This window comes from Neoarius graeffei, chromosome 5, assembly GCF_027579695.1.
Source record: "Neoarius graeffei isolate fNeoGra1 chromosome 5, fNeoGra1.pri, whole genome shotgun sequence".
Lineage (NCBI taxonomy): Eukaryota > Metazoa > Chordata > Actinopteri > Siluriformes > Ariidae > Neoarius > Neoarius graeffei.
The window spans coordinates 37,808,137-37,832,341 of NC_083573.1; the positions used below are offsets into that span (position 1 = coordinate 37,808,137).

A 24,205-nucleotide genomic window follows, 5' to 3' on the forward strand; every position below is an offset into this window, starting at 1 on the left:
TCACAGATATGTAATATTGGATCATTTTCCTCAATAAATAAATGACCGAGTATAATATTTTTGTCTCATTTGTTTAACTGGGTTCTCTTGATCCACTTTTAGGACTTGTGTGAAAATCTGATGATGTTTTAGGTCATATTTATGCAGAAATATAGAAAATTCTAAAGGGTTCATAAACTTTCAAGCACCACTGTCTATTAAGTTCTGGACAACTGTCCTCCTGGCAGGTGAAAGTAATGTGGGAAGGAAGAAGGCACGTCCTTTCAGATGATCACAATGTGAACACAGGTTCACAAACTTTCAAGCACCACTGTAGAACCCAAACCCATGCTAATGGATCGTTGAGACTTAGGGCTGACTTAGAGCAAAAGGTGCAGGCTATCTGCTGGTACCTCATATTGTGAAGGCTACATCAGGGGGCGGAGCCTTTTCTTACAAAGCCCCACAGTTATGGAACAGCCTTCCAAGTAGTGTTCGGGACTCAGACACAGTCTCAGTGTTTAAGTCTAGGCTGAAAACATATCTGTTTAGTCAAGCCTTTTGTTAATAGTGTTTATTAGGTAAAGGAGTAGATCTGGAAGGTCCTCAGACAGAGTGTTTTGGCAAACTGGGATGTATGGATGATGTCAGCCCCCCACTCACTCGCTCACTCAAGTTTGTTGACGGTGTAGTGGCTGGCTGCTTTATATCTCCAGATGCCCTCATGCCTGTGTTACCGTCTGGCTCTCCCTTTTTAGTTACGCTGTCATAGTTAGTTTTGCCGGAGTCCCTGCTTGCACTCAGCGCAAAATCTATACTGTTCCTACTTCTTCAGGTGACATTGGGCAACCTGGGTTTTTTCCCCCCAACCCCCCACTCTGTCTGTCCCTCCGAGTTACATGTTGATCCTGAGAAGCCAGTCAGATGCTGACCTCTTCTGCTTCTCGGACCTGCCTGATCCATCCTGATGCCCTATGTCTGGCTGGAGTCTCATCACATCGCTCCTGTAGAGGACGGCCCCATATGGACAGTCAAAAGTCGCACTTGGAAGACGTTCTGGACGCTTATAGTAATGCTTTTATGCCTGAGGACTACAGTTAACTTGCTAACTCTAGCACTGCAGTTGTCATGAACAGTTTTGCACTCAAGTTTCCATCAATGAAGAGTTTATAACTTCAACAAAACAGACTCCATGTTAAAACTAGAATGAATTTCCTGGTTTCACAGTTACACTTTGTGACGATATAGGACACTGTTATAGAAGCAAGTTATTTATAAATCACGCTATCTATTATCACCCAAATGAGGATGGGTTCCCTTTTGAGTCTGGTTCCTCTCAAGGTTTCTTCCTCATGAGATTTTCCTTGCCACCGTCGCCACAGGCTTGCTCATTGAGAATAGATTAGGGATAAAATTAGCTCATGTTTCAAGTATTAAAATTTCTGTAAAGCTGCTTTGCGACAATGTCTATTGTTAAAGGAGAACGGAAGGCACATTTTTTATGATCAAAATTCTCATCTCATTATCTCTAGCCGCTTTATCCTGTTCTACAGGGTCGCAGGCAAGCTGGAGCCGATCCCAGCTGACTACGGGTGAAAGGCGGGGTACACCCTGGACAAGTCGCCAGGTCATCACAGGGCTGACACATAGACACACACAACCATTCACACTCACATTCACACCTACGGTCAATTTAGAGTCACCAGTTAACCTAACCTGCATGTCTTTGGACTGTGGGGGAAACCGGAGCACCCGGAGGAAACCCACGTGGACACGGGGAGAACATGCAAACTCCACACAGAAAGGCCCTCGCCGGCCACGGGGCTCGAACCCGGACCTTCTTGCTGTGAAGCGACAGCGCTAACCACTACACCACCGTGCCGCCCTGATCAAAATTCTATTTCTCATTTTATTAAATACAGGAATGCATTTTTGATCGCTATTTTGTCACTGCTATAGCGAGTTATGAGTGTTTGAAATATGCTCTGTAATATATCAGTCCATATGTCAAAGCAACGGCCGTAAACGAGATTCGTTGAGACCTGTGCAAGACATCGTAGGACGGAAGTAAAACGTACAGCGGAAATCAAAGTGACCGGCATCTGCCAACATTGTCAAAAGATGCACGCGCCCTCTTTCGAATGCTGACGTAATCAATCCGGAAGTTTTGTTTGTTTTGATAGCGATCAGGAAAGTTTGAAAAAAGTAGGCAGTAATCGTCATTTAAACTCGTTTTTGTGCAATACTTCGTTTGGAAAACAGTTTTCAAAATGGCGGCACTGACACCTGGCTGACACTTGACGTTTCGAAGTCTCGCACAAGTCTCGTGAAGATCGCGCGGATAAGCGACGCCTGCCGTGGACCAAACGAACTAAATTCAACACGGCTAAAAACCGAATAGGCCGATAAGTATAATATTTAATTGCGATTAGTTGCCAATACGAGTCACGATATAAGGTTACTAAAACCGGAAACGTACTTGAATAACACGTTAATTAAGAAATAAAGCAAGTTTAAAAATGACTTCAGTTCTCCTTTAAAAGAGCTATACAAATAAACTTGACTTGGGGTCTGATTTGCAGCTTGTATTCGAGAGGTTTTGCGAAGTCTGCTGACAAATGTCCTTTGTCTAGTAGTATATTCATGTTAACCTCTGCCAGGAAGTTAAGACAGATAGATAGATCAACAACGAATCAATCAACACCAAAATGGGTGTGGCACAAAAACAACAACAGTGTTTTGTAACGGCAATTTAAGCCCTGTAGTCTGAAGGAAAGCCAGCAGTCCATATGCACAAACCTAACAGTATATAAAAGAAATGTGTTTATCAAATATGAATTTTCCTCTTGGCAATCACTTTCATTTCATGACAAGTTTTTGAATTTCGTGAACGTGCACCTGAAAAGTTCTCCATGATGCAAATCACGTCAACATGTTTGTTTCGTGTTCCTAATAAACTTCACCTTCGCCTGTGTCTCTTTCCATCATGGGTCTCGTCCCAATTATTATGAATGCACTGTGTTAAAAACATTGTATTGTAAATAAAAATATACAGCATGCCTACAGTGTATGTTTAAACTAAATATTATTTCCATTAAATATAATATCCATTTGATCATTTGTTTTTTCATAGTACAATAAAATATTGCTCAATCATGTGACTTGTTTTGTATGATACTTTGTGCATTTTCAGCAAGGGTATCAACAATTCTAGGGCTGACGTACAGTTAGGTCCATATATATTTGGACACTGACACAAATTTTCTTTTTTTACCTGTTTACTGAAACATATTCAAGTTATAGTTATATAATGGACATGGACATAAAGTCTAGACTTTCAGCTTTCATTTGAGGGTATCCACATTAAAATTGGATGAAGGGTTTAGGAGTTTCAGCTCCTTAACATGTGCCACCCTGTTTTTAAAGGGACCAAAAGTAATTGGACAATTGACTCAAAGGCTATTTCATGGTCAGGTGTGACATAACGAAGGAATTGCCCATTCTCAATTAAGCAGATAAAAGGCCTGGAGTTGATTTGAGGTGTGGTGCTTGCATTTGGAAGATTTTGCTGTGAAGAAAACATGCGGTCAAAGGAGCTCTCCATGCAGGTGAAACAAGCCATCCTTAAAGGAACAGTCCACCGTACTTCCATAATGAAATATGCTCTTATCTGAATTGAGACGAGCTGCTCCGTACCTCTCCGAGCTTTGCGCGACCTCCCAGTCAGTCAGACGCACTGTCACTCCTGTTAGCAATGTAGCTAGGCTCAGCATGGCCAATGGTATTTTTTGGGGCTGTAGTTAGATGCGACCAAACTCTTCCGCGTTTTTCCTGTTTACATAGGTTTATATGACCAGTGACATGAAACAAGTTCAGTTACACAAATTGAAACGTAGCGATTTTCTATGCTATGGAAAGTCTGCACTATAATGACAGGTGTACTAACACCTTCTGCGCGCTTCGACAGCGCATTGATACCTTCACTCAGGAGTGAACTGGAGTGAAGGTATCAATGCGCTGTTGAAGTGCGCAGAAGGTGTAGTAAAGGCCTGGCAGAGCATTAAAAAGGAGGAAACACAGCGTCTGGTGATGTCCATGAGTTCAAGACTTCAGGCAGTCATTGCCAACAAAGGGTTTTCAACCAAGTATTAGAAATGAACATTTTATTTACAATTCTTTAATTTGTCCAATTACTTTTGAGCCCCTGAAATGAAGGGATTGTGTTTAAAAAATGCTTTAGTTCCTCACATTTTTATGCAATCATTTTGTTCAACCCACTGAATTAAAGCTGAAAGTCTGAACTTCAACTGCATCTGAATTGTTTTGTTCACAATTCATTGTGGTAATGTACAGAACCAAAATTAGAAAAATGTTGTCTCTGTCCAAATATTTATGGACCCAACTGTATGCATTCTGGATTACGTACATGCAAATGTAAAATTTCCCAGTTGTGAGAAAGATGAAATGATTAGCAACATAACTGACCGTTTTTCACGGTGCTGCACACAATCGTTTCCTCTTCTTTACGCGCTCCTCTTGCCTGATTGGCTGGCGGCTGAGTGTTGGCCCCACCCCTTCGCATCCAAAGCTGGAGGGTAAAGTGGTCTCCTGGCACCATTGAGGTAACAGAGTCGGGAACCACGGCAACATGGGTGGAGCCGTTGAAAGAAAATACCAGAGACGAGTCAGAAGAGGGAAGGGTGGGCAGTGCAGCTGTCCAGTTTGCAGCGGGGGACGGAGGAGGGAGCAGGTCAACCTCGCCCCTTACAGCACCTGGGTAAAAACATGGTTTTCATCTTATAATAATCAAAACTGGTCAGAATGCTATCGTTCCATTAAACCGGGGAGAGAACAAGTCTTGTATTTAAAGCTAGACGGCCCTTCGATTTCATAAAATCGGTTGTAATTTGGTCATTGAGAGATATATGTTTATTTCTGTAATATCTCACAAAATATCAGGACATTCTGTGGCTGGGAAGTTATTTAATTTGAGTGGATTCCTGAGCAGACAGAGGAAGTCCGTCTGCGCATGCGCAGGTTTACCTTCTTCTTTTGGGTTTTACGGCAGCTGGCTTTGCTGGCATTACTGCCATCTACAGGTTTACCTTTGACCGTGCACTGACAGTTCCATCATTCTGTCGCTAAACGAACAGCTGATCACACCGAGGCGCTCGCCGATATTTATTAGTTTGGCCCTGCGTTTCTTTTCCTTCGTATATAACATAACGCCTTTTCTTCTCGCTTTCCATTACTGCCGTCGGTCTTTCACGTTTCATTCGCACCCTCACGCCCTCCATTTTTCTCTCCTGCTTCAAATTTGTATCCCACAATGCCTTGCGCGAACAGGGAAAGCCCACCACGTCATGCATGACGCAGTATCTTGAATGGTGAAGCAGGAAAAAACAGCGGAGAATTTAGGGCCACGTGGCCTTAAATTCATTAATTGTTCCATTAGGGGAAAAAAAAAAAAGAATAAAACTGGAAGTCTGTGATGCGAATTCAGTAGCTTTCGGTCCACTGAACAAAAATAACTGGGAAAATTGTGACCCCTCACCGAATCCAGGGACACGTGTCGGCCGAAACGAATCCGAGATAATCGCAAAAGAAGCATTTTTTTTTCGAAATTTGTGATTTTTGTTTTTTTCCATCATGTGCAAGTTGAGATCTTGAAGAATGCAATCAGTATTTCAGATAATAGATTGTTTTGTTGGAAAAGCATACATTTTTTGTTGCAAATTGTCTCGTTTTTGTCAGGACTGTAGCCTGCTGGGGGGTGTGGGTAAATTACCATATGGGCCATTCACATGAAGATTTAAGTCTTTTGTTGTTGTTTTTTTCGCGAATCAGCTGTATGATACGAGCTGAGCGCATGGCTACTTAAGCTGCATACAGGCGTGTGATTTCACTATGGAATGAGCAAGTTAAACAGAGCGCAGAGGAGCTGAAACACCGCGAAGCAAACAGACGCACGGTATTTACATCGGAGATGACCATTTCTAGCAAAAAACCCCGCAACCTCGTTTTCCAGATTGAATGGAATACTTGAATGATCGGATGATACATGGACCGTTCTAGGATTACATTCCATCGGAGGCACTGGTGTGTGCAAGGCGCCGTTTCTCTTTCTGATGGGGTAAGTTTATTAATCTAAGGCTGTGTGGTTATTTTTGCATGTAACGGAGAGTGTTGTGGTTTGGTTAAGCCTAGGTCACAACCGGACGTACGATTTTTTGGCCGTGCGATTTTTGGCGTTTCCCAAATCGCTGCGTTTTTTTTTCACGGAGAAAGACGCGCGTTGGCCGTAAGTTTGTCTTCCAACCTGAAAAAAACGTAAGCGCCCGTAAAGTTTGTTTGACATGACAAAGAACCTCTGCAGCCGGTCTGCGGCTCGAAAATCAGCACATCACACGCGTGCTCTCGTGCGTTTCATGCGCGCGCTCTCCGTGCGTTTCTTGCGTTTTTTGCATGTAGACTGGCCGTAGGAGCGCGTACCGTATGGCCGGTTGTGACCGAGGCTTTACATGAAACTAGCGTTGTGTTAGTTGTGTCATCATCGTGCTCTTTCTTAAGGTGTGAGTAATTTTTCAACCACAAAACGTTAAAGTATACTTTAGGACTTATTTTTGTACTTCATAATTGTGTTGGGCATACTTTGCATGGAAGGAAAATTGACGTGGTGATCTTTGTTTACATGAAAGTAGTATCGTGCTAGCTCGTAGGGGGTAGAGCGTTCCTTAATGTCATGCAGATGAGCACCATTATGTGCCCGCCCTGCACCCGGAGTAGCTGAGATGGAAAACTTTGAGGGCGATTTTCTCCCTTTTCTGTTTTAAGAAGTATACGCTTTCAAAAGGCCACACACTCTTCAAATATTGTCAGATCTCCACATGGAAGGCATCATTGGAAAGCTTAGAAACTGTACTTTCTGAATCTGTCAATAACTCAAAATGCCCCCGGGCCGACATGTGTCCCTGGATTCTGTTTTCTGACAATTATTTTTATGACCTCCACTTGAAAAATCTGAAAGGCAGTCTAGCTTTAATTCTCATCCTTAGTGCTAGGAATATCTCTGTAAGAATTCTTATACAGTAACAGCAGCTACAGAGTTAAGAAGACTCACCGCAGAGCCTCCTTACAGAGCGGTCAGAGTAACTATCACGGTCACAGCCTTTTCCGATATGGCCGGTCTGAAGCTCCACAGTGGCCTGGATGTTCCACACAGTCTCCTCACACGTCTCTAGGCGCAGGCTGGGAAAGAGAGGGATGCTGCCGGAACCAGGGGTGTATTCAACTCTTTTCGACCAGCCTGAGATACGAATGCAGTGTGAATACAGAATGAACCAGTAATGTGCTGTAAATGGATACCAATAAATTGAACCAACCACATTGATTAGAAAATATCATGCACATCAAATGTTTTTTTCCTCGTGTTTCCAGGGACATAGTGGTAAGTTTGATATTAATAACTAAAAAACATGAACAGTAATGATTCTAAAGTGAAACAACTACAAGTCAAGGCGGCACGGTGGTGTAGTGGTTAGCGCTGTCACCTCACAGCAAGAAGGTCTGGGTTCGAGCCCCGTGGCCGGCGAGGGCCTTTCTGTGTGGAGTTTGCATGTTCTCCCCGTGGGTTTCCTCCGGGTGCTCCGGTTTCCCCCACAATCCAAAGACATGCAGGTTAGGTTAACTGGTGACTCTAAATTGACCGTAGGTGTGAATGTGAGTGTGAATGGTTGTCTGTGTCTATGTGTCAGCCCTGTGATGACCTGGCGACTTGTCCAGGGTGTACCCCGCCTTTCGCCCGTAGTCAGCTAGGATAGGCTCCAGCTTGCCTGCGACCCTGTAGGACAGGCTAAAGCAGCTAGAGATAATGAGTTGAGAACAACTACAAGTCTAGCGCCCCTGCTGGCTGGCTGTAGTATAACATGTAGCACCACCGATCCCCATCTGTTTCAATGACAATCGTTTATTTTCCATGTTACTTTTCTCATCTAAGCTGTTTTTCCATCTACAGTGTCTAATTCAAACAGTTAGATTACCTGCACATTCACCCCAGAAATTAGTTTTTAAAACGTTATTTTACTGCATTGTAAGAAGGCATGGATACATGTGGAAACGAAGTGACTCTTGGACCCTAGTACTGGGGGAAGGGGGCGTGGATACCAAATGAGTAGGTGGTGTATCTGACTTCGACTCTTGTCTCTAATCCGCAGACTCTGGCTCCAAATTTGACAATGTGGTGGAGGAATTTTGGTTTCATTTCTTTAGAATGGAGGAAAGGCATGGAGCCACGGAGTCCATGGGTTTTTTTTTTTTTTTTAAGTCATTGGTTCATATAAACAACAACAACAAGAAAAAAAAGTTTTGCTTCAGGCAACGTCCACCTCAGGTTTAAATCAGAAACAGAGCCCTATATACTTATTCTATCCACATTCACTGGATATAAGCAATCGCATGCTCTGATTGGCTACTCTACTCTACTACTAGGCTATCAGCTCATATACCATGAGTACTACATCGAATTAAATGATATTAAATTACTTTTCCAGATGGATATCAGACAATTCTTCTCACGAAGCAGAGACAGGGGCCGGGAAACAGTGACAGATGAGGAGGAGGGTGAGAGAGGTAAGATTAAGGTTGTAGGCTATGTGCTAGTCAGTCATAACTAACCAGTGAAGTTCGTGAATCGTGAGAGTTGAGGTGACACGTTTAGCATCAGCATGCATTAAAAGCCCAAATGCCAACAATACATTTTTTGGGGACTGGGATGTGTTTTCCGTCTGGTTGACCTATTCCTCGCATAACTTCATCCACAAGAGCATGAGAATTATCCACTATGCATAGGTTGGGGACAGGAACGTTAAGGTGCATTGTGCGGGGGGGGCAGTGCCCCAGTAAAGCTTAATTCCTAGTGACGCCCCTGCATGAGTAGAGAAAAAAAAAATGGCGGCACGTGTTGCTGAACCAACCAAGGATGAAATAAAACCTCTACTCGAAAACAACCCACAAAAATAAAAAAAATTAAAAAAACAGCAAAACAGGGAATGAAAGTATTTGATGGTAAGAACGTATCTTTTTTTTATTTTTCAAGAATTATTATTATTATTATTATTATTATTATTATAGCATTTTCCACAAATTGCGCCGGTCATTTTGCTGGTTTGTTTACGTTCTTCATCTTTAAGCACTAAAATTTGTTGATTTTTTTTTTTTAGACTGCTTCAAAAGCTCAAAGACGTCTGAAAATGACATCACTGAAATGTTGAAGGAAGAATTAAATAAACATCTAAAGTTATTCTATATCTCGGCACGACAGCAAGATGACTCTTTCCACAAAAAACAAACAAACAAAAAAAAACACTAAAGTCAATTCGTGCAGCCATCGATAGGTTAAGAAGTCCGCCTAAGCGGAAATTATTTTATTATTTATGGAATTTGCAAAAAATAAAAATGCTCTGTTTCTCAAAATCCAGTGAATATGGATATAACAAAACAATTGTCCCACTCAATCTCATCGTACATGGCTTATAGCCAACTCGGTGCTACGCGCCTCATCGGCTATCAGCTCATGTACGACGAGATTGAGTGGAATAATATATATATATATATATATGGAACTGACCAGTGATCAGCTCATGTACAACTCAACTTCGTGAAATAATTGTGAAATATATACACACACACACACCATAAAACCTATCACTACGTTCAGACTGCAACCTGAAACGACCCATATCCGATTTGTTGTGAAATCTGATTTTTTTGTTAGGCTGTTCACGTTACCAATTATATGAGACTTGTATGCGATCTTCAATATGAACGGAAAACGACCTAAAAGTGTCCTGCATGCGCAAATTGACACGTAATAAGCACATCTACGTAATACGTAGACAAAAAAAAAAAAAAGCACACTCAAGTTTGCAAGTAAAGCATGGAGATGAGGCGAGACCTGGCGATGTGGTTTTTGTGGCGGCGGCGGAACTCGCACAATAATCTGATTAATGTGGGCAGCAGACTAATGAGACCGAAGGTGTCAAATTACTGGAAATTTCCAGAACAATCTTATAATCTTGTAATACAGGATGGTTTAACATCCAGGTCCCTACCAAATCCACCATTAGCTTCAGTGCTTAATTTGTAAAGTGGGAGGTCCCGGAGCGCAGAGGGTGAGTGGCTCCGGTGCGAAAAAAAAAAAGAAGGGGGGGGGGCGCTTCTGGGCATGTATTGTAATAACACTGCAAATTAAGTTCATCTGCAAAAAACCCCACTCACACTCTGCACTTGAGATAGGGACAGTGTTGATCGCGGCCAAGAGGCCCTTCAGTTCATCTGGGATGAATTCTCCATTACTTTCCCTGAATTCCCTGAATGCCCTGATGACATGTCGTGGGTCATTGATGCAAAACTGATGGCAGAGCGCTTCCACTTCTTTTTCCCCAAACAGCGCGTCTTCCTCCCGCGGCCACGGAAGTGTGCACCCTCTTTTTCCGTAATATACAAACATATATTTTGTGGATGTCGTTTCAGGAGAGAAATCACCAACAAGACAGATATCAAAATCAGACATTAACACTAAATAAACTTGCATTTATTTATTTAATTATTTGGGTTTTTTTAAATTTTGTTACATAGTCAAGAGAGGTGGCGGATCACCGGATCCAGCGTAAATAGCTGCCGGAGCCAACGTCCGAGGTTCCGGAGCGCGCTCCGGCTTGCTCCCCCTCAGATTAAGCCCTGATTAGCTTGATCACGTCTAAAAGTCTATTTAAATTCTGAAAACTGTACAAATGTTGTTGTTTTCCACCAAAGAGGCGGGATTAGCCAACGCAGAATAGTGACGTTTGTCTCTTGTTGATGACGTGTAGGTCGCATGAATGCGACCTGTCCAGTCAGAATGCAGTCGCATGTGAAAATAACGGATATGCATCGGAATTAGGACCACATATCCAAGCGGCCTGGGTCGCATGTGAAAAAATCGGATCTGTGTCGTTCAGATTGTCAATAACAAATCGGATACAGGTCGCATATGGGCAAAAAAATCGGATATGGGTCGTTTCAGGGTGCAGTCTGAACGTAGTCCAAGTCAAGGTCTATCATTACAGGGAGTTTGGTCTCCATACAGATCTCATCTCATCTCATTATCTGTAGCCGCTTTATCCTTCTACAGGGTCGCAGGCAAGCTGGAGCCTATCCCAGCTGACTACGGGCAAAAGGTGGGGTACACCCTGGACAAGTCGCCAGGTCATCACAGGGCTGACACATAGACACACAACCATTCACACTCACATTCACACCTACGGTCAATTTAGAGTCACCAGTTAACCTAACCTGCATGTCTTTGGACTGTGGGGGAAACCGGAGCACCCGGAGGAAACCCACGCGGACACGGGGAGAACATACAAACTCCACACAGAAAGGCCCTCGCCGGCCCCGGGGCTCGAACCCGGACCTTCTTGCTGTGAGGCGACAGCACTAACCACTACACCACCGTGCCACCCCCCATACAGATATTTTATTTAAAAAAAAAAAAAACAGCCTAACCACAAATAGTATGAAAAATGCTTAAAAAAAGTTTTTCTTGCATTTTTTCAATACTAATTAAACAAAACATTACTTTAATAATCTCATCTCATTATCTCTAGCCGCTTTATCCTTCTACAGGGTCGCAGGCAAGCTGGAGCCTATCCCAGCTGACTATGGGCGAAAGGCGGGGTACACCCTGGACAAGTCGCCAGGTCATCACAGGGCTGACACATAGACACAGACAACCATTCACACTCACATTCACACCTACGGTCAATTTAGAGTCACCAGTTAACCTAACCTGCATGTCTTTGGACTGTGGGGGAAACCGGAGCACCCGGAGGAAACCCACGCGGACACGGGGAGAACATGCAAACTCCACACAGAAAGGCCCTCGCCGGCCCCGGGGCTCGAACCCGGACCTTCTTGCTGTGAGGCGACAGCACTAACCACTACACCACCGTGCCACCCCCCATACAGATATTTTATTTAAAAAAAAAAAAACAGCCTAACCACAAATAGTATGAAAAATGCTTAAAAAAAGTTTTTCTTGCATTTTTTCAATACTAATTAAACAAAACATTACTTTAATAATTGTCTTTTTAATTATCTTTATCTAAGGCAAACAGTCAGGATTCCAACCAAATATTTTCATGCACATTTTGAATTAAATTTAAAAAAAAAAAAGCCTTGATGGGAATGCTAATAAAATCAGCATGATTCATTTGTTTATGATGCTGGACCATCGTTCAGTACAGCGAATACTGGCAACATTCGACATTCACAGACACGGCAGTGACAGAACAGAAGGTGCCTGGTGAAACATTTAGCTCCGTACCAATCCAGCCGGGCTTGCAGGAAGGTTTCACTGTCACTACGACCTGGGCATCAGCCTGAGCTCGATTCTTCCCACAGTCAAACGCAGTCACCCAGAAACTGTGAACACGCTGCTTCTTTGAGTCTAAAGGTTCAGTGTTCTTAATGTTTCCTGAGAGAGAGAGAGAGAGAGAGAGAGAGAGAGAGAGAGAGAGAGAGAGAGAGACAGAGGGGGGTATCACCTGGTGACAAGCAAAGAATATAACAAAGAAGTAGAAATCAGCAGAAACTTTATTAAAAGAAAAGAAAAGCTGCATCAGCAGGGATCCTTAAATGGAAGCAAAGAGGCTAAGATGTCGAACCTACGAGAAAAATGGCCCGAGTAGTTCCAGAGACACGAAGTACAATTATTTTAATCAAGTAAAATGTGTCTGAAAAGGTCCATACACTTATTAAAAAAAAAGGAAGGTTACGAAAAGCGCAGAATTGGTGAAAGACACCACTGTGCGTTTACATGCACATAGAGAAAATCGAATTTCTGCCGTTGCTCGACTGAAATCGAAGTTCTAAATGCCATGGAAACACCTTAGCTAGGCTGAAATCGAACCGAACTTGATTTCTCGTAATCGAGCTACGCGACCTAGATTATGCGATTTTTGCCGAGCTACTTAGTGCATGTAAACCCTATCGAGCTACGGAGTCAATAGCCCAGGAGTAATAGGGTTATACCCGGAACAAATTAGTAACAAGCTGAAAATTTCAGAATACCTTTAGGAATAACATACTAAAAGTCCCCGGAAATCCCCCTTGTGCTCTCTGAGAAATTCAAGATGGCGTCCAAAATGGCCGCCAAATGGAGATCTGCCCATATCTCAGGCCCAAAACAAAATATTAATGCAATTAAAAGGTCAGAATATGTGTTTTGTAGGGTAGGAGAGTAAATTCCAGCATGTGTGTATTAATTACATTGTGTATTAACATTATATAATAACAATGTACACATTATTATAACAGTATATTTGTGTATAATGTGTTCGCTTGCCATGTCTGGTTTGATTGTCATATTTTTGGCACTTCACCAGTTCACATTTATGAATGTGCACAGTACTATGAATGTGTGTAGGTTTCATCCAGTCCGATCCTTGAATCAAGTATCAATCTTGAAACGCCCTGGCCCATAAATTCACATCCAAGAAGAAATAACAATGACTGTTATGACAAAGTAATCATTATGGTATCATGAAGATATCTCATATGTTTTTGAAATGGCTTCAGTTCTTAATGTTTAGGACTAATAATTACAGACTTATAATTGTAAATCTATACATGTGCTATTTAATGTACACTACTGATTATAGAGTGTGGAGCCATTGGTTACTCGTTCACTCCGTATCATCCTATTCTGTTCACAAAACAACAAACACAATTACTCGGGGTTGGAGCACTTATTTTTATTAATATTAAAGTAAATTGGTGGTGTAAAATGAAAAATGGCATGTTAAAAGGTCATGCTGAGTTCAGTCATTTTTAAAAGGTCATGCTGAGTTTAGTCATTTTTTGTCCGAACACACTGGCATTGCTAGTAGTAAAGACTGGCGCTAGAAACTCAAAGATTAATTTTTTCCACCCTTAAACAAGCTTGAATAAATTCCCTACTTCACTGATGGTACAACAAAGGTCCAAGCATTACAACTGAGGCACTGAGAAGTGTTTAAGTCGACTCATTGTTTATAAGCAAGAGCTTTTATTGAGGCAGACCTTTTTGTCATGAAAGTCGCCGGAATGTTGAAGAAGTGGACTGAAACAGCTTGCCATTGTAGTTTTAGAAGATAGAGTTCTCAAATTTAATTTCCCTTTAATATTTTATCAAAGCTTAAAGATGCACTAAATATTAAGGAAATTGATGTCTAATTGTTGTCTTACATTATGTTCATGTATGTAGGGAGCCTACTAAGCTAATCTGTCAATCATGTCAACCAATCAAATCCCAGAGGAAAATTTGGTTTCTCATTTGTATCCCTTCTGTTGCTCAGGAGACAAAATGGTGATTCTCTTTTAAGGATCATTTAAGTATTACTTTTGTCACAGTTCTTTCTCCTAATTTTGCCTTAGGAGAAATAAAAGAAGCAAAAGATGAGACATAGCAATGAGACAAGTAGGAGTCACAAAAGAGATATTAGGTTTTTTTTTTTTTTGGGGGGGGGGGGGGGGCTTTTTTCACCTTTATTGGATAGGACAGTGTAGAGACAGATCGGGAAATGACCTCAGGTCAGAATCAAACCCGGGTCCCCGGATTTATGGTATGGCACCTTAGTCGACTGAGCCACGACTAAGACTATTTTATTAGTTGACCAATTTCAACTTTCGTGAGAAATAACGCGAACGTCTGCATCATGCGGGATTTGCAGGCGGGAGCGGGACAAAATATGGCAGGCGCGGGCGGGAACGGGACTGCACAATGAGGGAGCGGGCGGGAGCAGGACTGAAAATTCTGTCCCGCGCAGACCTCTAATCTGTGTATTGTTTAAGCCTTTGTTGAGATCTCTTTTGTAAATCAAAAAAGGACTAAACTGAGATGACTAGAATGGTTCAAGATTGTGTAGAGACCTCTTTTACAAAACTGACGGAGCCTAATCTGAGACTCACCAAATAGATCTGAAATGAGAATTGCGCGAGTTTACAGAGAGAGCTCTCTGGTGGATCAGCCTGAGTAAAGTATGAGATGTATAAATTGGTCAACACTGAGCATTATTTAAAACATTGTTGAGAACTCATTTGTAGATTAAAGGGAGTCTACAATGAGATAACTTAACTCTTTTGCTCCAGAGACAAACCTGAGAAGCAGGAGACAAAAGCAATAATCTCATTTTAATATCACTATGATCTCATTATTGTCTAGGAGAAACAATTGAGAAAGACAAGAGATCTCATTTTAAAATTTCCTTTCCTCTGGGATTCCATGTAATTTCCACATTAATGACCTTGTAATCTTGGTTAATTTTAATTTTAACAGTGTGACAATGGTGAATTTGCATTGCTTGTATGAGAGAACATATAATTTAACATTTTAATTGCATTTATATTATGTTTTATCCCCGAGATATTGAAAAATCTCCAATCGGTGGCCATTTTGGACGCCATCTTGAATTTCTCAGAGAGCACAAGGTGGATTCCCGGGGACTTTTAGTATGTTATTCCTAAGGGTATTCTGAACATATTCTGAAAAATTCAGCTTGTTACTAATTTATTCCGGGTTGGACTCAATTTTGAGCTAATGCTCTTGGGCTACAAGCTACTTACTTCAGCACTGCCCCTTCCGGAAGTGACGAGACCACAAGCGGGAAACACGACAGCCTTGGTCGGCATGACAACAGTAGTAGCGAGCAGCAGAAGAGGTCAGGAGGAACAAACGAAGAAGAGAAAATGGCGAGCAGAAACGTGCACGTCTGGAGCAATGAGGAGACAGAGTTCATGCTCATTCAGCTTATGGAGTTGAATATATTAAAATTCATGGACGGGAGAAAAACGCGCAATGGAGAACACGGAACTGATAACTTTGTTTATACTCTTGAATAGCTCTTCTTCATGACGACAACCGGAAGTGTACCAACACGATGGGGCATGTAGCGTCACCTGTGGCTCGGGTGCACAATGTACCTCACACAATAGCTCGATTTCCTTGTGTGCATGTAGGATTGGATTTCTCTGGCACCCCTGCTGGGACCCTTAGCTCGATTACCGACAGCAGCTCGATTTGGATGTGCATGTAAACGTACTAAATGTAACTTGCAAAATTGTTGAGTGAAAAAAGGATTCTAAGTTGAATGAACAAATTTCCCTTCTACCGGTAATTGTTCAAGTAACTAAAAAAAAAAAAAAAAAAAGTTGAGACGCCTTTCCTTCGCCACAAGTTCATAAGAATTGGAAAATTAAGTTAAGTGAACTTATATATTCAAGTGCTGATTGACGCCCCTTAACCAATGCCACTGCGCATGCGCACTTCACAAGTTTGAAAGTTTCAACGGTCGGGTGGAGTGAGAAGTCCGTGGAAACTGACATGAGACGTTGTATAGGAGTATAGACTAAGCTTTCCTCAACAGAGGCCAGGGAATTCCCTCCTTGTATGTCGGTATTTGTTTCTGTTTGTGTAATAATAGGCAAAGTGAAGTAGAACTTAAGTGTTGAGAGGTTTGTGTTAACTAAAAAATGTAATGCACACTAAATCATTGTAAAAAAAAAAAAAATAGTCAAGCCAACTTAAAAATGTAACGCAACCGGCTGCCAAAGGATTTTGAGTAAACTCAACTTAGAACCATGATGTGCCAACTTGCTCTTCTAAGTTAATTGGCATTATTATTTCAATTTATTTCAACTAAACAATTTGTCGGACTGAACTTCTAAAGGCAAGTCAAGTCAACTCAACATCAAATACTCTTCTATGTGAACTTAAAAGAACATTTGGGGGCGTTGTGGCTCAGGTGGATAAGGTGCCATACCATAAATCTGGGGACCCAGGTTCGATTCTGACCTGAGGTCATTTCCCAATCCCTCCCTATCTCTCTCTCCCGCTTGTTTCCTGTCTCTACACCGTCCTATCCAATAAAGCCTAGGTCCCAACCGGACATACGATTTTTTGGCGTTTCCCAAATCGCTGCATTTTTTTTTTTCGTGGAGAAAGACGCACGTTGGCCGTAAGTTTGTCTTGCAACCTGAAAAAAACGTAAGCGCCCGTAGAGTTTGTTTGACATGACAAAGAACCTCTGCGGCTGGTCTACGGCTCGAAAATCAGCACGTCACACGCGCGCCCTCCGTGCGTTTCTTGCATGTAGGAGCACGTACAGCCGGTTGTGACCGAGGATTAAAGGTGGAAAAAGCCCCCCCCCCAAAAAAAAATAATAATAATTTAGGATAACTTAATGTTTTTTGTGACTGAACTTCTAAAGGCAAGTCGAGTCAACTCAACATCAAATACTCTTCTATGTGAACTTAAAAGAACATTTTGAGGCTTCGTGGCTCAGGTGGATAAGGCGCCATACCATAAATCCGGGGACCCGGGTTCGATTCTGACCTGAGGTCATTTCCCGATCCTTCCCCGTCTCTCTCTCCCACTCATTTCCTGTCTCTACACTGTCCTATCCAATAAAGGTGGAAAAAGCCCCCCAAAAAAGAATAATTTAGGATAACTTAATGTTTTTTTGTGCCAACTTGCTTTTCCAAGTTAACTGGAATGATTATCTCAACATCACAATTTGAATGCACTGAACTTGCTAAATAAAGTAAGGTCAACATAAAATACTCATCTGTGTCGACTTAAAAGAGCAAGTCAGCACAACTATTTGGCCCGGAGTTGAGTTTACTCAAAATCCTTTGGCAGCAGGTCGCGTTACATTTTTAAGTTGGCTTGACTAATTTTTTTTTTTTTTTACAGTGCAGAAACAAACAGAAAAAAAAAAAAGAGTAAGACAGCCGTGGAAACACAGTACAAGGGCATTCACCCAGTGGTGCCTGGTTCAGCCTGACCCAAATTACTAGTCGAACCCCATACAGTCTGGCACAGAAATCTGCAAGGTCATCACTAAAAAAAGCTATCCTCTCTCTCTCTCTCCTTCTCTTTCACCTTCCCATGACCCTCTTATATTCTCTCTCTCTCTCCTCTCACATGTTCAACCGTGCCTTCTGTGCTCGCTTCCTTCTCTCTTGGTGCTTATCGCATTACAAAATGTCAGCTATTGATCTTCTGGGTTTGTCATTGGGACTGTGACAGAGATTCTCATCTGTACTTCATGGATATCAAAGCCAATCGTGATCCCCGTTTTACTTCAGGTTACAGATAGGAAAAAAAAAAAGAATCCCAGAGCTACTAATAATGTCTACCTCAGTTCTCTTTCAAAGATAAACAGACATGGTACATACATGTCAACCTTTGGTCAAGCAAACCTGTATAACCAACCTCCAAAATCCGTATTTCCCTTATGAAATCCGTATAAGATGCCAATTAAAATAATTTACCTAAAATTTGAATGATAATTAACAATGATGTATCCCAGTTACTTTTTATTCAATATTAATAACAATAAACCTTCAGAATGAATACAAAGCTCCAGTGTTTGACAAAAACACAAAGTGTTATCAGCGTAGTTACGAAGGAAATACTTCGTTGTTTGGAGACAGGTTTCACCAAGCGGCTATTATGCGCGAGACTTCATATTAGTCAGGAAAATCTGTTCGTAAAATTACATTATAATGACCAAATACAATGAATACAGTTAAACGCAGCACATGAATGAGGCATCTTTATTCTCGGCTACTGTCTAGACGCTATACCGGAGACGGTTGAAGAATCTCCACTTTGCCACATCCAGAAGGCGGCGTCTATGTTTATATGTCTATGACTTCACGGTTGGTGGGATTCTCGCAATGCGGTGTGCGCATGATCAAAAGTGGAACGAAGTCTCGCTACCACAAGATAACGCGCAATTTCATAAGACTCTTTACTGGCTGCCTGTGATGTACAGTACGTTTGTAAATGTTATGCGCTCTTTTATCATCGTGGGAATTGATTATAGCTCTAAATAAATATTGAAGTTTTTTTAAAGAATCCGTATAACTTTATTTATACGCCCGTATACTACGTTTATTGAATCAAATCCGTGTAAAATACGGACATTCCGTATAGGTTGACATGTATGATGGTAGTATGACAAAAGCTGGATGGAAGGATGGGGGAAAAAACCAAGAAAGTAAAAAGGTGAGCAATGATAGCCTCCAGATATTCATTTTCCCTCATTCAACACTGTAACCAAATATTCACCAACACACACACACACACACTACACTGAATATTTCATCTAGGTTACTGTCTTGTATAATAAATTGTACACCATACATATTCTATTATGACGTCCAATGAAATAAACGAGATGAAATCAAACTTAAAGAAGAGGAACAATGCAAAGGGTGGAAAATCCATCTTCGGAGCAGAAAAGACAGAAAGCACCAGAGCTTGAGATTTGTGGTTCTCACCATCGTTGTCGATTGCAAATGGGACGTTAGGCGTGATGATGTCGTAGAAACAGATCTGGCTGTACTGAGGTGAGCAGTCGGCATCCAGAGCTTCCACGCGCACGATCCGATCGAAAAGACGACCTTCGGGAACAGATGCCTCGTAACGACGCTCGACGAACACTGGGGAGAACTCGTTCACGTCATTCACGCGTACGTGCACCGTGGCCCTGTGGGAGGGGGGAAATTGAGACATACTGAGGCACTGAGAACGAGAAATACCGTAAAGACAGGGAGGGTTTGTGGAGAGATATAAAACAAGAGAGAAGATAAGAGACACATCGGAGAGAAATAACATCCCACCGGATCGCAAACACATTTGTGATACGCAGTTACAATCTGTACACAAAATAACATGTTTGGAGTATGGACTTATTCTTACTTGTGGGATTTCTTGCTGTTGGTGCCATCAGGACCCTCTCCGCAATCGTAGGCCTGGATGGTGAAGCTATGCTCCCTCTGGCTCTCGCAGTCCAGCGGCTCTTTGGAGCGAACAAGGCCCTCGCCGGTCGAGCGGTCCAACACCACGGCCTCGAACTGAGCCGAACCAGAACCGCCTGGGCCGTTGTGCACTCGGAATCCGCAGATCTCACCTGAAGGGGAGAGAGAGAGAGAGAGAGAGAGAGAGAGAGTGAAAGAGAACTGATAAAGAGGAAGGAAAGGGCCAAAGGAAAGGGTGATAGGAAGGGTAAGTGGAAATAAAATTTGGGTTGGGTAACAAGCAAGGAATGAAAGATTCTTCTTCCCTCATCCAACACTGCAAAGTCTTTAAATACCACACGCAATACCAAGTATTTTATATTATTATTATTATTATTATTAACTAGGAAATGCTGTAAAATGAACAGAAAGCTAGAAAATTTAAGGTGGAAAATTTAAACCTGGGCGGCACGGTGGTGTAGTGGTTAGTGCTGTCGCCTCACAGCAAGAAGGTCTGGGTTCGAGCCCCGTGGCCGGCGAAGGCCTTTCTGTGTGGAGTTTGCACGTTCTCCCCGTGTCCACGTGGGTTTCCTCCGGGTGCTCCGGTTTCCCCCACAGTCCAAAGACATGCAGGTTAGGTTAACTGGTGACTCTAAGGGTGTTTTCACACCTGGTCCCCTTTAAAGGAACCAGACTCAGTCCTCTTTAAGTGGACCAACAGAAAAAGAACTCAGTTCTTTTGGTGTTCACACTGTGAATTTATTACAAAGAGGACTGGGTTCTCTTTCTGGTCCAGTTAAGCTTTGATGGGGCCTCAGTCCTCTTTCTGTTCACACCAGGTCCTCTAGAGCCCTCAGACCCCCAGTGCACGGAATTCTGGGTAATTTTCTCTTGAATCAAAATGTCTGCTGCCATGCTTGATCAAAATAGTGCGGATTAAGGAAAATAAATGTATTCCAGCGGCTGTGGTAAGTTCCAAAAGGAAGTTGAGTTTCCCTGCTACAGTCACGTGACCAACTACGGCAAACGAAGAAGGTTAAACTACAGTGAAAAAGGCAAAGTGAACCCGGTGTGCTTTTTGGCTACGTTCACACTGCAGGCTGAAGTGACTCAAATCCGATCTTTTCGCCCATATGTGACCTGTATCCGATCTTTTATTGACAATATGAACAACACAGATCCGATTTTTTAAAATCCGACCCAGGCCGTTTGGATATGTGGTCCTAATTCCGATTCCTATCCGCTCTTTTCATATGCGACTTCAGTCTGAACCGCCAGGTCGCATTCATCCAACTTACACGTCATCAACAAGCCACAAACATCACTATTCTGCGCTGAAGTAGGCGGCGGGTCTCTCAAAAAAAGTTACAACAACATGGCGCATAATCATGGGCGCAGATAGAGGGTGGGACGGGTGGGATTCGTCCCACCCAGATTTAAATTCACTTCGTTCGGTCCCCCCCACTTTGCATAAGGCAAACCTCACGGAAAAATCAAAAGACTAATTACCATTCGGTTTATTGAGGTGCACGGCAGTGTATACATAGTTGCAACAACTCACATAAAACAAAGACTGATATTCGGTTGGTTGAGCTGCACAGACTGCACAGGTTGCGAGCTCGAGCTTGGTTGCTATGGTTACTAACAACAAGTTTGACAGGCATATCGGGGTTGGGGTTGATTTGCTGGCAGCTTTGTCCCCCCCAGTTCAGAAAACGTATCTGCGCCCCTGCGCATGACATCAATGCGAGGGACGCTTCGGGCTGTGAAGGTTCTGAATCTTCTCAATGGAAGGACGCAGAGGTTAGGGAGCTGATTTCCATTTGGGGGGATACAGCTATTCAAGCTAGATTGGATGGGTCATACCGCAACCGGGCGGTTTTACTTCCGTAAACACTGGCCATGCTCACTGCGTGTGACGTCGTCGTATCCTGCAATGCGCATGCGGAACACTTTTAGGTCGCTTTTCATTCATACTGAGGATCACATACAAGTCGCATATATTTATTAATGTGAACGACCTCACAAAAAAATCGGAATTAAGCATTAAGCCTTGCAATGTGGACATAGCATTTGTTCACAATGCGCAGATTAGGCGAACCGTACCGTTGATTTTTAGCGAACCGTACTGAGACCACCTCCTGAGGTGGTCTCAGTTCGGTTCGCTTTAAAGGGGTCTGGGTACGGTTGGAGTGTTCACATATGCGCAAAAAATGCTGAGTCATCGATCTGAGTTCGGTTAGATGGCTGAAAGGGACCAAGTGTCAAAACACCCTAAATTGACTGTAGGTGTGAATGTGAGTGTGAATGGTTGTCTGTGTCTATGTGTCAGCCCTGTGATGACCTGGCGACTTGTCCAGGGTGTACCCCGCCTTTCGCCCGTAGTCAGCTGGGATAGGCTCCAGCTTGCCTGCGACCCTGTAGAAGGATAAAGCAGCTACAGATAACGAGATGAGATGAGAATCTAAACCTAGAATTTCTCCCCACTGTCATTCATAACATCATGATCCATGCTATAAACCTGACGCCGCCTCCAGAAGCTTAAAGAGCTCATTCGTGCATGCCGGGTCAGCCTGGGGAGAGAGTAGGCCAGGCACGCCTGATCCTTCTGTAATTTAATGCAATTTGTGTAAACACTGGTGTGTAATTACTTCCTGCTGCACTAAACCAACAGCCCTTTACGCCAAACTGCCCCCTCGCCCCCGTGTTAAGCAACAGTAATCTTGTTTAATAATCAACCTGTGTGTACACAAGTAATGACAGTGCAACAAAGTGAAGTAGCAGCAGTTACTGTGTGCAGCTATTACAGTGGTATTAGATATTATAACGTTTATTTTAGAGTCGTTGTTTAAAATAACAAGCCTTTATTTTTTTCACGGTGCGGTTGCCATCAAATCCTGCGCTCTGATTGGCTGGCGAGCAGGTCCGTATCCTACGATACGGACCCCGGTTACGGACCTCTGGCGACTCGCTCGTTCACAACGACAACAAGCATCGTAGCAATTTTTGTCAACATTTATTTTCGCATTTCTCAGGAGAATAGCATTAATTTTACAGCATAGATAGCGAAAACGACAGGGTTCAGAGCAAAAGCGAGTTTTACTACCCTGAGGAAGAAGAAATAAAAGAAAACATTTCAGGAGAAAGCTAAAAACCTGTAACTGTTGCTAACGCTGAGCAAAAACATGGCTGAATCCTGAATGACTCCTATTTGTATAAATAGGGGACTACATAGGCGGCAAAATGTAGTTTTTTTCCTGCCATGGAAGTGCACTTGTATACCGAGGAGGAAGCCATTTGCATTACAGCCGTGAATGAGGATTCAAAATGGCGGCTCGGCTCGGTTTTCCCTTTCGGGCGCTCTCGTTTTCTGTTAGAATTTGATGAAGAAAAACATAAATATATTATTTACCAGTTTAAGGTCGGTCCGTATGGTGAAATACCATGACCTCGGCCTTGAATACTGTACTTTCAAGACCTCGGTCATGGTATTTCACCATATGGACCTCCCAGCTGGTAAATAACATATGTATTTTTTTCGCGGTGTGGTTTCCATCAAATCCTGCACTCTGATTGGCTGGCGAGCGGGTCCATATCCTACGTTACGGACCGGTTATGGACCTCTGGCGACTCGCTCGTTCACAACAACAAACATTGTAGAATTTGTCAACATTTATCTTTTTTTTATAAGATTTATTGATAAGATTTTTGATAATCTTGTAAATTTTTGCCAGCATTTCTCAGGAGAACAGCATTAATTTTACAGCATGGATAGCGATAACGACAGTGTTCACAGCGAAAGCGAGTTTTACTACCCTGAGGAAGGCGAAAAGCTAAAAACCTGTAACTGTTGCTAACGCCGAGCAAAAACATGGCTGAATCCTGAATGACTCCTATTTGTATAAACAGGGGACTACATAGGCGGCAAACTGTAGTTTTTTTCCTGCCATGGAAGTGCACTTGTATACCGAGGAGGAAGCCATTTGCATTACAGCCGTGAATGAGGATTCAAAATGGCGCCTCGGCTCGGTTTTCCCTTTTGGGCGCTCTCGTTTTCTGTTAGAATTTGGTAAAGATATTATTTACCAGCTTAAGGTCGGTCCGTATGGTGAAATACCGTGACCTCGGCCTTGAATACTGACCTCGGCCCAGAGGGCCTCGCTCAGTACTTTCAAGACCTCGGTCACGGTATTTCACCATACGGACCTCCCAGCTGGTAAATAACATATGTATTTTCATTGTCTGTACTATCTGGGCATCATGGTGGTGCAACTTGTAGCACCTGCAGTCCCGGGTTTAATCCTGACTGTGCGTTTTTGTCTGTGCAGAGTTTCTGGGCATGTTGACCCAATGCCCATGTGGGTTCCTTCCGGTTTCTTCCCACCTCGCAACATGCCAGTGT

At 42.6% G+C, this 24,205-nt stretch overlaps 1 protein-coding gene across 4 annotated transcripts in view; it reads right to left on the reverse strand.

Annotated features, from left to right (window-relative positions):
• clstn3 (calsyntenin 3) overlaps positions 1 to 24,205 on the reverse strand; it is a 77,037-nt gene that overhangs the window by 39,329 nt on the left and 13,503 nt on the right. For all 4 annotated transcript variants that reach the window (XM_060921615.1, XM_060921617.1, XM_060921616.1 and 1 more), the window contains 5 exons: positions 19,766 to 19,976; positions 19,345 to 19,553; positions 12,344 to 12,493; positions 7,100 to 7,285; positions 4,465 to 4,752 (listed from right to left, as the gene is read on the reverse strand). In XM_060921615.1, coding sequence (XP_060777598.1) covers positions 4,465 to 4,752; positions 7,100 to 7,285; positions 12,344 to 12,493; positions 19,345 to 19,553; positions 19,766 to 19,976 — 1,044 coding nt within the window. The remainder of the gene's footprint in view (positions 1 to 4,464; positions 4,753 to 7,099; positions 7,286 to 12,343; positions 12,494 to 19,344; positions 19,554 to 19,765; positions 19,977 to 24,205) is intronic.